Source organism: Hyalella azteca, unplaced genomic scaffold, assembly GCF_000764305.2.
Source record: "Hyalella azteca isolate HAZT.00-mixed unplaced genomic scaffold, Hazt_2.0.2 contig11752, whole genome shotgun sequence".
NCBI classification, from domain to species: Eukaryota; Metazoa; Arthropoda; class Malacostraca; order Amphipoda; family Hyalellidae; genus Hyalella; species Hyalella azteca.
In genome coordinates this window covers 41,972-54,598 of record NW_025941737.1, presented here as the reverse complement: position 1 = coordinate 54,598, position 12,627 = coordinate 41,972, and the positions used below count along the sequence as shown (strand labels likewise).

At 42.3% G+C, this 12,627-nt stretch overlaps 1 protein-coding gene across 1 annotated transcript in view; it reads right to left on the bottom strand.

Moving 5' to 3' along the window:
- The window catches only part of LOC108665519 (phosphoglucomutase-1-like), a 10,529-nt gene extending 2,030 nt beyond the window's left edge, over window positions 1–8,499 (bottom strand). Inside the window, exons 1-11 of the mRNA XM_018152278.2 lie at window positions 8,476–8,499; window positions 8,322–8,437; window positions 7,766–7,906; window positions 6,938–7,010; window positions 6,576–6,665; window positions 4,857–4,975; window positions 4,352–4,493; window positions 3,624–3,817; window positions 2,600–2,751; window positions 1,431–1,541; window positions 210–648 (exon numbers count right to left, since the gene is read on the bottom strand). Coding sequence (XP_018007767.1) covers window positions 210–648; window positions 1,431–1,541; window positions 2,600–2,751; window positions 3,624–3,817; window positions 4,352–4,493; window positions 4,857–4,975; window positions 6,576–6,665; window positions 6,938–7,010; window positions 7,766–7,906; window positions 8,322–8,417 — 1,557 coding nt within the window. The 5' untranslated portion in view covers window positions 8,418–8,437; window positions 8,476–8,499. The remainder of the gene's footprint in view (window positions 1–209; window positions 649–1,430; window positions 1,542–2,599; window positions 2,752–3,623; window positions 3,818–4,351; window positions 4,494–4,856; window positions 4,976–6,575; window positions 6,666–6,937; window positions 7,011–7,765; window positions 7,907–8,321; window positions 8,438–8,475) is intronic.
- Between the last annotated feature and the right edge of the window lie 4,128 nt (window positions 8,500–12,627).

The following is a 12,627-nucleotide window of genomic DNA, read 5'->3' as shown; positions in this document are numbered from 1 at the left end:
GTAACGGAGCTGGTTTCTCTCTGTCTCTTATACACATCAGGTGGCCCAAATGAGGGCGGATGAACGATAATCAGAGGCGGCGATCCATCGTGGCCTGGGACTGCTATGTCCCAAACAAATACTAAGGATACTGAGGGTGAAGGGGGACGGGTAAGGGGGGACGGGTGAGGCACGGGTGAGAGGGGACGGGGGGTATGATGGCAACAAACCTGCTGTGTGGCAACACTGCCGTCAATAGGGTCAGTGTAGCTGAAGTCGTCCGCCCTGTCAACAGTGTAGGACTTCTCCCCGTCAACGAAGGACTTGCCCGTCAACCCCCCGTCAACGCCGTCAACCAAACCCCGCAGCCTGGCAACCATGGCACCGCAGGGCTCAGCCGCGCAGTTCTCGTAGTCATACCTGAGGGTAGATGATGGTAGATGATGAGAGTAGGTGATGGTAGATATAGGGGTAGATGAGGGTAGATGATGGGGTAGAGGATGGGGTAGATGATGAGGGTAGATGATGGGAGTAGATGATGGGGGTAGATGATGAGGGTAGGTGAGGGTAGACGAGGGTAGATGATGGGGGTACACTGTACCTGAGGGTAGACTGTACCTGAGGGTAGACTGTACCTGAGGGTAGACTCTTCCTGAGGGTAGACTGTACCTGAGGGTAGACTGTACCTGAGGGTAGACTGNTATGGCCAGTCTCACCCAAAGCTTTCCTCCCCACATATGGCCAGTCTCACCCAAAGCTTTCCTCCCCACATATGGCCAGTCTCACCCAAAGCTTTCCTCCCCACATATGGCCAGTCTCACCCAAAGCTTTCCTCCCCACATATGGCCAGTCTCACCCAAAGCTTTCCTCCCCACATATGGCCAGTCTCACCCAAAGCTTTCCTCCCCACATATGGCCAGTCTCACCCAAAGCTTTCCTCCCCACATATGGCCAGTCTCACCCAAAGCTTTCCTCCCCACATATGGCCAGTCTCACCCAAAGCTTTCCTCCCCACATATGGCCAGTCTCACCCAAAGCTTTCCTCCCCACATATGGCCAGTCTCACCCAAAGCTTTCCTCCCCACATATGGCCAGTCTCACCCAAAGCTTTCCTCCCCACATATGGCCAGTCTCACCCAAAGCTTTCCTCCCCACATATGGCCAGTCTCACCCAAAGCTTTCCTCCCCACATATGGCCAGTCTCACCCAAAGCTTTCCTCCCCACATATGGCCAGTCTCACCCAAAGCTTTCCTCCCCACATATGGCCAGTCTCACCCAAAGCTTTCCTCCCCACATATGGCCAGTCTCACCCAAAGCTTTCCTCCCCACATATGGCCAGTCTCACCCAAAGCTTTCCTCCCCACATATGGCCAGTCTCACCCAAAGCTTTCCTCCCCACATATGGCCAGTCTCACCCAAAGCTTTCCTCCCCACATATGGCCAGTCTCACCCAAAGCTCTCCTCCCCACATATGGCCAGTCTCCCCGCGTCCATGAGGTTGCCAAAGTACTTCCAGCCTGTGGGCACCTCGAACATCTCCACCTTCAGGGCCGCCGCCACCCTAGAGGATAAAAGAGGGTTAATTTAATAAGTTAACTTAATATAACTTCAATATAACATACCTAATTTATCTTTAGTATAATATATTTTTAATATTTTTGTTTAATATTGCACCTTCAGCACCTGCGTTACCCTAGAGGACAAACTCTATTAAATTAATCCTAGCGGACAAACCATGGTTACGTTGAATCCAATTTCAACATTTCTTAAAAATAATCATTTTAGACAGACTTAAAAAAATAGAATGTAGTTTCACGTACAAAAATACAAATAATAGAATGTCAATGAAATCATACGAGTGCTTAAAACATACCTATAGCAATTCATTTTTTCTCAGATTGCAAGAATCGTGGCAATGGAAGCAAACAACTCACATGCGTGCTCCGGATGCCACCAATAATGTTAGTATTAATAATATTAATATCATAAATCCAATATTTGTATAAGTAATGGATAAAATAATTATTATCACGGCACACAATATAATCATGAAGATAATATACAATACGATATCATATACAATATATCCCTTTAATAATATAATCCTAATCCTGGTGTCTAACTATTACTGATCATCTGTCTTATTTTTAGTGATGATAAAAATAATGATAATAGGTTTTAAATCTGAGTAGGCCAGTCGCAGATTCAAGAGACCACAAAGTTTTTACAGGTTGCTTGAGTTTTGAACCTGCAACTCACTGCTTCAATGATGCACGGCACTCCTAACTTTACACTGAGAGAAAAATGAGGGTCTGGATGACCCACTTAGACGAGTCATTGGCGTCCAAATACCGATGCACTTTATTGCCCCATTTGTGGGTCATACTGACATATTACTTGCCCTTTAAATTTAAGGTATGATTTATTTGTGACGTTCGTGTAAGTGGGTCATCCATACCCACCTATTTCTCTTAATGTAACCCACATAATTCCCCCACACTCCCCACCTGTCGAGGACACAGCTGATGGGCATGGAGCGGGCCAGGCCCCACTTAATCCCCACCTGTCGAGGGCACAGCTGGTGGGCATGGAGCGGGCCAGGCCCCCCCTAATCCCCACCTGTCGAGGGCGCAGCTGGTGGGCATGGAGCGGGCCAGGCCCCCCACGCCCCCCCTGAAGTAGGGGATGCAGGAGGCGTTGTTGGCGATGACGGCCACGGAGTCGCAGGGCGTCACGAAGAAACCGCGCTCGCCCAGGATCATGTTGCGGTCCTGGTCATACCATTACTACTATTAGGTGGACCAGTGATACCATTAAAGCATCGCTATAGTACCATTAAATTGACGTACCACCACCCCCGTACCCAAATAAAATTAAGGTGCTGGCGGTGATACCATTACTACCATCATATGAACCAGTGGTACCATTAACGCATCGCTAGTACTATTAAATTACCATCGTATCATCAATTACATCACCATTAGTAACGTCGCTATAGTACCTGGGGTGTAGCCCTACAGAAATTTAGGTGCCGACCTACTATGGATCAGGTGCCGCCCAGGACTCGGGGAGCGTGTCAATCAGCCGCTAATGTCCGCCTCGGCCGGGCCTGAAATGCAGCCTCTGGGCAGCCTGTCATACTCTCACGCGACTATGAACTCTGACAGGAGATTCTGATCATCAAAGGCCGCCCCCATCTTGTACAGGTCAGTCCCCCACTCACCCCGTCCCCATCAAAGGCCGCCCCCATCTTGTACAGGTCAGTCCCCCACCTGTCTCTTATACACATCTAGATGTGTATAAGAGACAGGCCTCACCCAAAGCTCTCCTCCCCACATATGGCCAGTCTCACCCAAAGCTCTCCTCCCCACATATGGCCAGTCTCACCCAAAGCTTTCCTCCCCACATATGGCCCTGTCTCTTATACACATCTAGATGTGTATAAGAGACAGATCTTGTACAGGTCAGTCCCCCACTCACCCCGTCCCCATCAAAGGCCGCCCCCATCTTGTACAGGTCAGTCCCCCACTCACCCCGTCCCCATCAAAGGCCGCCCCCATCTTGTACATGTCAGTCCCCCACTCACCCCGTCCCCATCAAAGTCCCCCACTCACCCCGTCCCCATCAAAGACCTCCCACTCACCCCGTCCCCATCAAACGCCGCCCCCATCTTGTACAGGTCAGTCCCCCGCATGGTGGCCACCAAGTCCGCGGCGTAGGTGAGGTTGGGGTCTGGGTGAAGTCCCCCGAAGTCTGGGAGAGGCTTCGTGTTGCGCACGCTGGACGGGGGAGCACCCAACTCCCCCAGGAAGATGCGCTCCACGTAGGGACCCGTCACTGGGGGAGCAGTCGTGGGTGAGGGACATAACAGGGATAAATATTATATCCTCCGTATGATTTATGCATAAAGTTCAAATTAGAGTACAGTATAGTACAATTTAGTGCAATATAATACAATATATTATAGTACGGTAAAGCACAATACATTACAGTATAGTATAATAGTTTAAATACGGCATAGTACAATACAATACAACGCAGTATATAGTACAGTATAGTACAGAACATCGCCCTCAGTGGTAATTAGATCGTAGGCCTGTCCCCGAGTCTCAACATCGCCGAACATTTACATTTAGTTGCGGGTCTCGAACACGCAACTCACTGCTTCGATCCTGGTAAAATTTTATCGTAGAAAGGATAATATTTTTGGACGCCGCCCTCTACCCCAAAAATTATTTTGGACGCGCCCCCTCACCCCCAAAAAACTTTTTTTCACCCCAAAAATTTTTTTGGACGCCGCCCCTCACCCCCCAAAATATTTTTTTTGGACGCCACCCTCACCCCAAAACATTTTTTCAAGTCCCCCCTCACCCCCGTTCAAGGAGTCCATGAGGACGGGGAAGGACTTGATGAAGGCCGCGATGGCGGGGAAGTCGAAGATGGACTTCATGAGGCGCACGTAGCCGTCCACGCCGTCCACCACCTCGACGGTGAAGTCCCCCACGCCGTCCACCTGCCCAGTACACCCATTAGTGCCGTCCACCTGCCCATTAGTGCCGTCCACCTGCCCATTAGTGCCGTCCACCTGCCCAGTACACCCATTAGTGCCGTCCACCTGCCCATTAGTGCCGTCCACCTGCCCAGTACATCCATTAGTGCCGTCCACCTGCCCAGTACATCCATTAGTGCCGTCCACCTGCCCAGTAGCTGTCTCTTATACACATCTAGATGTGTATAAGAGACAGCATTAGTGCCGTCCACCCGCCCATTAGTGCCGTCCACCCGCCCATTAGTGCCGTCCACTCACCCATTACACCCATTAGTGCCGTCCACCTGCCCAGTACACCCATTACAGGCTGTATGGACCACACGTCACCTGGAACACAGACGTCTGTATGATGTGTATATCACACACGAGGCTGGGGCAGATCTTGTATTGCGAGATCTGTGTGGTGAGACCATACATAGCGTTGGTGACGTGGTCCGGCGCCGGCCCTGTGTGGTATACAGACGTGAGTCATACAGAGGTGGGTCATACAGAAGTGAGTCAAACAGACGTGAGTCATACAGACGTGAGTCATACAGAAGTGGGTCATACATAAGTAGGTCATACATAAGTGAGTCATAGAGGTGGGTCATACAGAAGTGAGTCATACAAAAGTGAGTCATACAGAAGTGGGTCATACAAAAGCGAGTCATACAGAAATGAGTCATACAGACGTGAGTCACACAGACGTGAGTCATACAGACGTGAGTCATACAGACGTGAGTCACACAGAAATGAGTCATACAGAAGTGAGTCACACAGAAGTGAGTCACACAGAAGTGAGTCACACAGAAGTGAGTCACACAGAAGTGAGTCACACAGAAGTGAGTCATACAGACGTGAGTCATACAGACGTGAGTCATACAGACGTGAGTCATACAGACGTGAGTCATACAGACGTGAGTCATACAGAAGTGAGTCATACAAAAGTGAGTCATACAGAAGTGAGTCATACAGACGTGAGTCACACAGAAGTGAGTCACACAAAAGTGAGTCACACAGAAGTGAGTCACACAGAAGTGAGTCACACAGAAGTGAGTCACACAGAAGTGAGTCACACAGAAGTGAGTCACACAGAAGTGAGTCACACAGAAGTGAGTCACACAGAAGTGAGTCACACAGAAGTGAGTCACACAGAAGTGAGTCACACAGAAGTGAGTCACACAGAAGTGAGTCACACAGAAGTGAGTCACACAGAAGTGAGTCACACAGAAGTGAGTCACACAGAAGTGAGTCACACAGAAGTGAGTCACACAGAAGTGAGTCACACAGAAGTGAGTCACACAGAAGTGAGTCACACAGAAGTGAGTCACACAGAAGTGAGTCACACAGAAGTGAGTCACACAGAAGTGAGTCACACAGAAGTGAGTCACACAGAAGTGAGTCACACAGAAGTGAGTCACACAGAAGTGAGTCACACAGAAGTGAGTCACACAGAAGTGAGTCACACAGAAGTGAGTCACACAGAAGTGAGTCACACAGAAGTGAGTCACACAGAAGTGAGTCACACAGAAGTGAGTCACACAGAAGTGAGTCACACAGAAGTGAGTCACACAGAAGTGAGTCACACAGAAGTGAGTCACACAGAAGTGAGTCACACAGAAGTGAGTCACACAGAAGTGAGTCACACAGAAGTGAGTCACACAGAAGTGAGTCACACAGAAGTGAGTCACACAGAAGTGAGTCACACAGAAGTGAGTCACACAGAAGTGAGTCACACAGAAGTGAGTCACACAGAAGTGAGTCACACAGAAGTGAGTCACACAGAAGTGAGTCACACAGAAGTGAGTCACACAGAAGTGAGTCACACAGAAGTGAGTCACACAGAAGTGAGTCACACAGAAGTGAGTCACACAGAAGTGAGTCACACAGANTTGCTGCAGTTGTACTACACAATGTACACAATGTACACACCTCCGTTGCTGCAGTTGTACTACACAATGTACACAATGTACACACCTCCGTTGCTGCAGTTGTACTACACAATGTACACAATGTACACACCTCCGTTGCTGCAGTTGTACTACACAATGTACACAATGTACACACCTCCGTTGCTGCAGTTGTACTTGATGCCGAAGTCTGCGTCGGGGCCCCCGGGGTTGTGTGAGGCCGTGAGCACGATACCACCACACAGGCCTGTATGAATATTGTATGAATATTAATTCAGCATTACATTTAATACAATATTGACAAATAATTAGATAATCAACTTAATACCTATTACCAACTACATTATTTAAATACTCGCCCTGTGTATATCCTAACATATTAACATTATTAGTTAATAATATTATTAATCATTAAATTGATATTATTATTGCTATTGAATATCATCCTGACAGTATCAATTATTAATGTAATATTTGAGTAATAATTGATATTAATTAATTAATAATCATGATGGTGACCTCGCTCCCTGATGATGGCCGACACGGCTGGCGTGGACATGATGCCGGCCTTGGCCACTACCAGCTTAGCCACCTGCATCATTAACAACAACATCACATCATTATTAACATTATCATCACTTATCACATCATCATTCACATCATTGTGTCTAGCTTAGGAATGATCCCATTAAATAGGATCATTAGTACTAGTAAGTAGATTAGGGCTAAGTAAAGACTAGATGTGCTAGGCTTTAGTAAACATCATCATCATTAACATCAATATTATCCATGGTAATATTATTAATATTTATTGATTATTATCAATATTATTAACATCAGTGTGTCTAACTTACTAATGATCACATTAATCTGGATCATTAGTACTACTTAGCACATCAGGGTTAAATAGAGGGTAGAAGTGCTAGGTTTGAATAGATGAGGCTTATTACCAATAATATATATTATTGTTAATACAATATAATAATATAACCCAATATACACTACATCAACCCAACCCATGAGCGGCCATCATCCTGATGATGGTGGCCACCACACTACATCAACCCACCCCATGAGCAGCCGCCATCCTGATGATGGTGGCCACCACACTACATCAACTCACCCCATGAGCGGCCGCCATCCTGATGATGGTGGCCACCACACTACATCAACTCACCCCATGAGCGGCCGCCATCCTGATGATGGTATGATGGTGGCCACCACACTACATCAACCCACCCCATGAGCAGCTGCCATCCTGATGATGGTGGCCACCACACTACATCAACCCACCCCATGAGCGGCCGCCATCCTGATGATGGTGGCCACCAGACTACATCAACCCACCCCATGAGCGGCCGCCATCCTGATGATGGTGGCCACCACCTCCTCCCCGTAGTAGCGGCCGTCACCGCCCACCACCAGCGTCTGCCCCACCGTCTTGCCCGCCTCCAGCACACAGTGTATGAAGTTCTCCGTGTAGTGCTCCTGTGTACACAAATAATACATGAAGTGCTTTTTATCTCCATATTTATAAGCTCATTAATAATAAAATTTTTAATAAAAAACATAAAATACTTTGTCAACTTCAGATATGACACCCCAAACCAATTTTTATAATAAAAATTAATTGTCTGACATTTAACATAATTCTCATAATAAATTTTTTAAAATAACAAATATTTAATAATTGTCTGAAAATATACACAACTATCAATTAATTAATTAATAATTCTACAATAATTGTTCGAGTGTAGACATAAAACCTATTTCAAACAAATGACTACTAAATTAACTGCTAGAGCATCTATGTAACATCCCAGGCATAAGTTTGATCAATAATTTTTAAATACCTATTTAACTTCAATAATTAATTGTATAAATTGAAATAAAAAAAGCCCACCTGCTGGAAGACTTTGACGGCTTTCCTGAGGCCGCTGGTGCCGGGCTTCTGGCCCTCAAACGGCTTCGTGGCCACCGTCACAACCGGCACCGACATTTTATACTTTAAACTGGTATATTGTTTATAACTGGTAATAGGTAATTCAAAACTAGTATAAATTTCAAACTGGTATTAATAATTCTATTAACAAATTTACCATCCCTAGATGGGAGTATCAATGACCTGGAACCATAAATGGTATTTAAAAATTAAATATGGTATAGAAGTTATTAATGAAGAAGTTTTATTAAATAAGCTAATTCTAGAAATGTTATGCATGTTAAAAAGTTATGTTCAAAGGGCAGACAAGCATTACACACTTTTTCTGTTTTTCAAGCTCATCAAATTCTTTTAACATATTCAAAAATTAATGGATTAATTAATTACTTTTTACCAGATTATCAATTCAAACAAAGGGTTCAATATCAAACAAAACCATTCAAACAAATTAAATTTCCTTGCAAGAAGGTCAAGGACAACATAGTAAATACCGGTATAGCATATTAATAACATAATAAAAATCTTAAAATAGAGAATTCAAAAGAAGAACTGATAGGTCTAAGGTAGAGCAGCAGCAGATCCTAAATAGTATTAGATGTACATGATGGTTAAACTCCTCTCATGGAAATTAAGTACAATGGGTACCATACACTTACACCTGCTATTTTTTAAATAGGTAGCCTATGAAATATTTTTCTTCTACTGCAAATTAACTGAAAACTTCCAGAATTTCTAGTCTAAGCTCTTGCTGACACTGAAAATTGCAAGGTATTTTATGTGCTGCCCATCTGTAGAATATTTCAATAGACGGGCAGCAGCTGGCACTTCCCTGTCAGTTCTAGAGCCAAAAAATATTGCTGAAACAATTACACATCCTATCTCTTTAATTATAAATAGAAGTACATAATTGAGCCACAAGATATAGTATAAAGTAGGGAAATTTGGATCTTGGTCAGCAACAGGCCAGATGTGGCCTAATCTCCAAGGTTAGGGTGGAATTCAATGGGTACTTGTTCATATATTCAGAACAAATCCAGCCCAGTTACTTAACCCTTTCACGGGTAAGTTACCATATATGATCACTTGAAATCGCGTCACAAAAAGCCTCACCACGGCTTCCTGTTTGTTTTTGAGGCATCCTTATACTGCCTCAGTCAATCACTAATTACCTGACCATCGTTCTATCTATAGCATCACCATAAGTCCACAAATTGAAATATGAGCATTTAAATGAAGGTTTTGACTCGGACAATGGAATTGACGCTCTTTCCGCATTTTCTTCAAAAGGTGGAAGTATCAATATATATATTTATTTATTTTGGCAACTTGATTAAATTTAATTAAATTAAATTTTTATGTTTCTAATTTTTCCTTTGCATAAACTGAATTTTAATTATGAAGAAAAATTTTCTGTACTGATTGCATTTATTGAATTCTTCAAGTGTGCTTTAAACCTTCAATAGGCAAAATTTGCAAAAATTCATAGAAATAAATATATTGTATAATACTTCTTACTTTCTTGAAATGGTTACTGATATTTTAATTTCTGGATATTTCAATGCTTGCCCGCTAAAGGGTTAATCAGTTCAAAAATACAAGCCAAATATAGAAAATAACATGATTTAAGATTTTTACCTCCAATATCTTATTAGCACTTATTAATATATTTCCTCTCCTAAATTCCATCCTGCTGCCTAATATGCAATAGAAACAAGAGGCCAGACCAGAATGAACAGTATGGGATGAATTATACATATGATTTATATATCAATTACTGATTACTGTTTATATATTAATCATTTACTACTCAATCTACATATATATATCAGTATCGCTTAAATTGCACAAATGATCATGTTTTATGCTACCAAATCCAATATAAAATACTACCCATTAAGGTTCCATTCTTTAAATTATGTGTTCAATATTATTATCAAGTATATTCAATATCAAGCCAGCCTGTAACTTGATCCAATATATTTACACTTTAGTCTCATCATCTCATGATATAGCTATGGGATAATGGGAGAAAATTTTAAAATATAGCCTATCAGGCAATTAGGAATGAACTGAGTCCATGACATCCTTTGTTTGAGACTAAGCTGGAATTAGGGCAAAATGATCCAAAAAGTCTAGGCATACAAAATTGTATTATATTTTTTATACTAAAACTGCAGGCATAAATAAAATATTCCTCTAATTTTTACCTATTTGTATTCTTCTCTGAAAGTTTAGTTTTGCCTAATCTTAGGCCTAGCTATATTCTTATTCTAAACAAATAAATTGGGCTAGAGCCGTAGAAACTGATATGTTTCACAAGCTAGGTTGTTTATTATTATAATTTATTTTTTCTCATTCATTTGTAACTTCTGTCCAATATTCCAGCTTGGGCCACACTTCAATGAGAATTTGAGAAAATAATGCCCATGTCCGTCTTGAATAATTTCCTGCATTGACTACATTTTTCACAAATTCACATTTTTTTGTACAAATGGAAAAAAACTATGCATTTATTTTTGAAATATTTGAAAATGATTTGTAAAAAATTTACATATCAAGAAATTTCTACTATAATTGCTTTGTACTACTACTACTACTACTAGTGACCTTGGCGTCTGACTTCACAGTTCACTTCACAGTCATAACAGAGATGTTAGTTATACTGTTTTGTAATTACATTATAATCATTCGTTTTATGTAGTATAACACAGGATCAAGTCTTGTTAAATTCCATTTGTAATAATAAGAGGATACAAAATGTTTGACATCCACAGTGTAATAAGAAACTAGAAATATTCCTCATACACACGGGCGCATCCTACGAATTTGCACTTAGTACTAGACCAACATTGGCACCGCTTGGCGCTTGACCAGGCAGACGACGGTTGGCGACAGCTGACAACTTATCCGAATTCAAACGTAAACGTTGAATAACAAATGTTACGAGAAAAACGGAGCTAACATAGATTAAATTGAAAAATTATATCATGACCTCAAATCCAATATATACAATAAATTGCTTGATTACGTTACTGGCGATGGAAAACTTCAACGTAACAGAGAAACAACGTATTCACCTTGAGACCAGAATGCATGGATTGAAACGATGGACGTTACCGGCGTGTCCTTTCAAGGTCACTGTGCGTCCTGGCACTACGAGTGCCCGCTCTATGCTTGCGAGTTTTCTATCACAAATCTAGTAAATTCATTGTATTTAATTTATTATTCATTTATTCTCACGAATATAGACTTTATTCATGATCAATAAAAATTTTTAATGATCAATGCAAAATGTGTGTGCCGTAAAAATTTCTGTCTGCGCAGTTTTATTCTCAACTTGGTAAAACTTTCCAAGATTTGAAAAGCCATAAAACTTGTGAAGATTTTATCGGCTGATAAATTTTCCATATGAGATTACTTCTCTACTATTAATATACAACTGAATTCTAGAAATTAATAATGTTATTTAATAAAAGATAACGTGATATATATGCGTCAAAATGAAAGCAAGCATTTTGAAGTTAGTCCTTGTCATAATGCCGGGAATTTCTCTAATCTACTCCTCACAAATCCTTTTTCATCAAAATAAATACGCGATTTTTACGACGGAAAACTCTGAAGACAGCAATACAATTACGCCTGCGATGCGATGGCTTAAAATGAAAATTGCAGACCGCCCGATAAACATATAATATAACGGCCTATGCATGGGGCTATCGTGGGTCAGTCTTTAACTGCTTGTCTATTGCATAGCATAAGGTGCTTGTACACGGGGATAGTGCAGACGGCTAGTAAATCTGGCTAGTGTCAGTCGCTTGGTGACTATCCGGCAAGTAAGCCTGTACACACGTGGAGAGTAGAAGGTGACGCTATCTTCTCTTTCGCGCCCGCCAGTGCGTCATTAGAAGCCGTCGAGTGAGGTCTGCGAAGATGGTTAATGGATCACCTTCAACAACTCGATTCTGTACGTCGTTATTATACTATTTATTCTAGCCCTTGAAAATGCAGCGTCGGGAACAACTAAACCCTGACTAATAAGGTCTAATTTCCGTTTCAAAATACTCGTTTCTCCCTTCTTTTTGTTGGAGTAACCATCATGGAAAACATTATACTTTAATTCATATCTTGGAATATTTCAAAAAATAATTGAATATCGTCTGGAATCCACTTAGTTTGTTTCTTCTTAGAAACATTATCGTTCAAACAAGCCATGATTCACTTGACCCACGATTCTTCGCAAGAGCGGCACAGATGCTCTCACCATGGC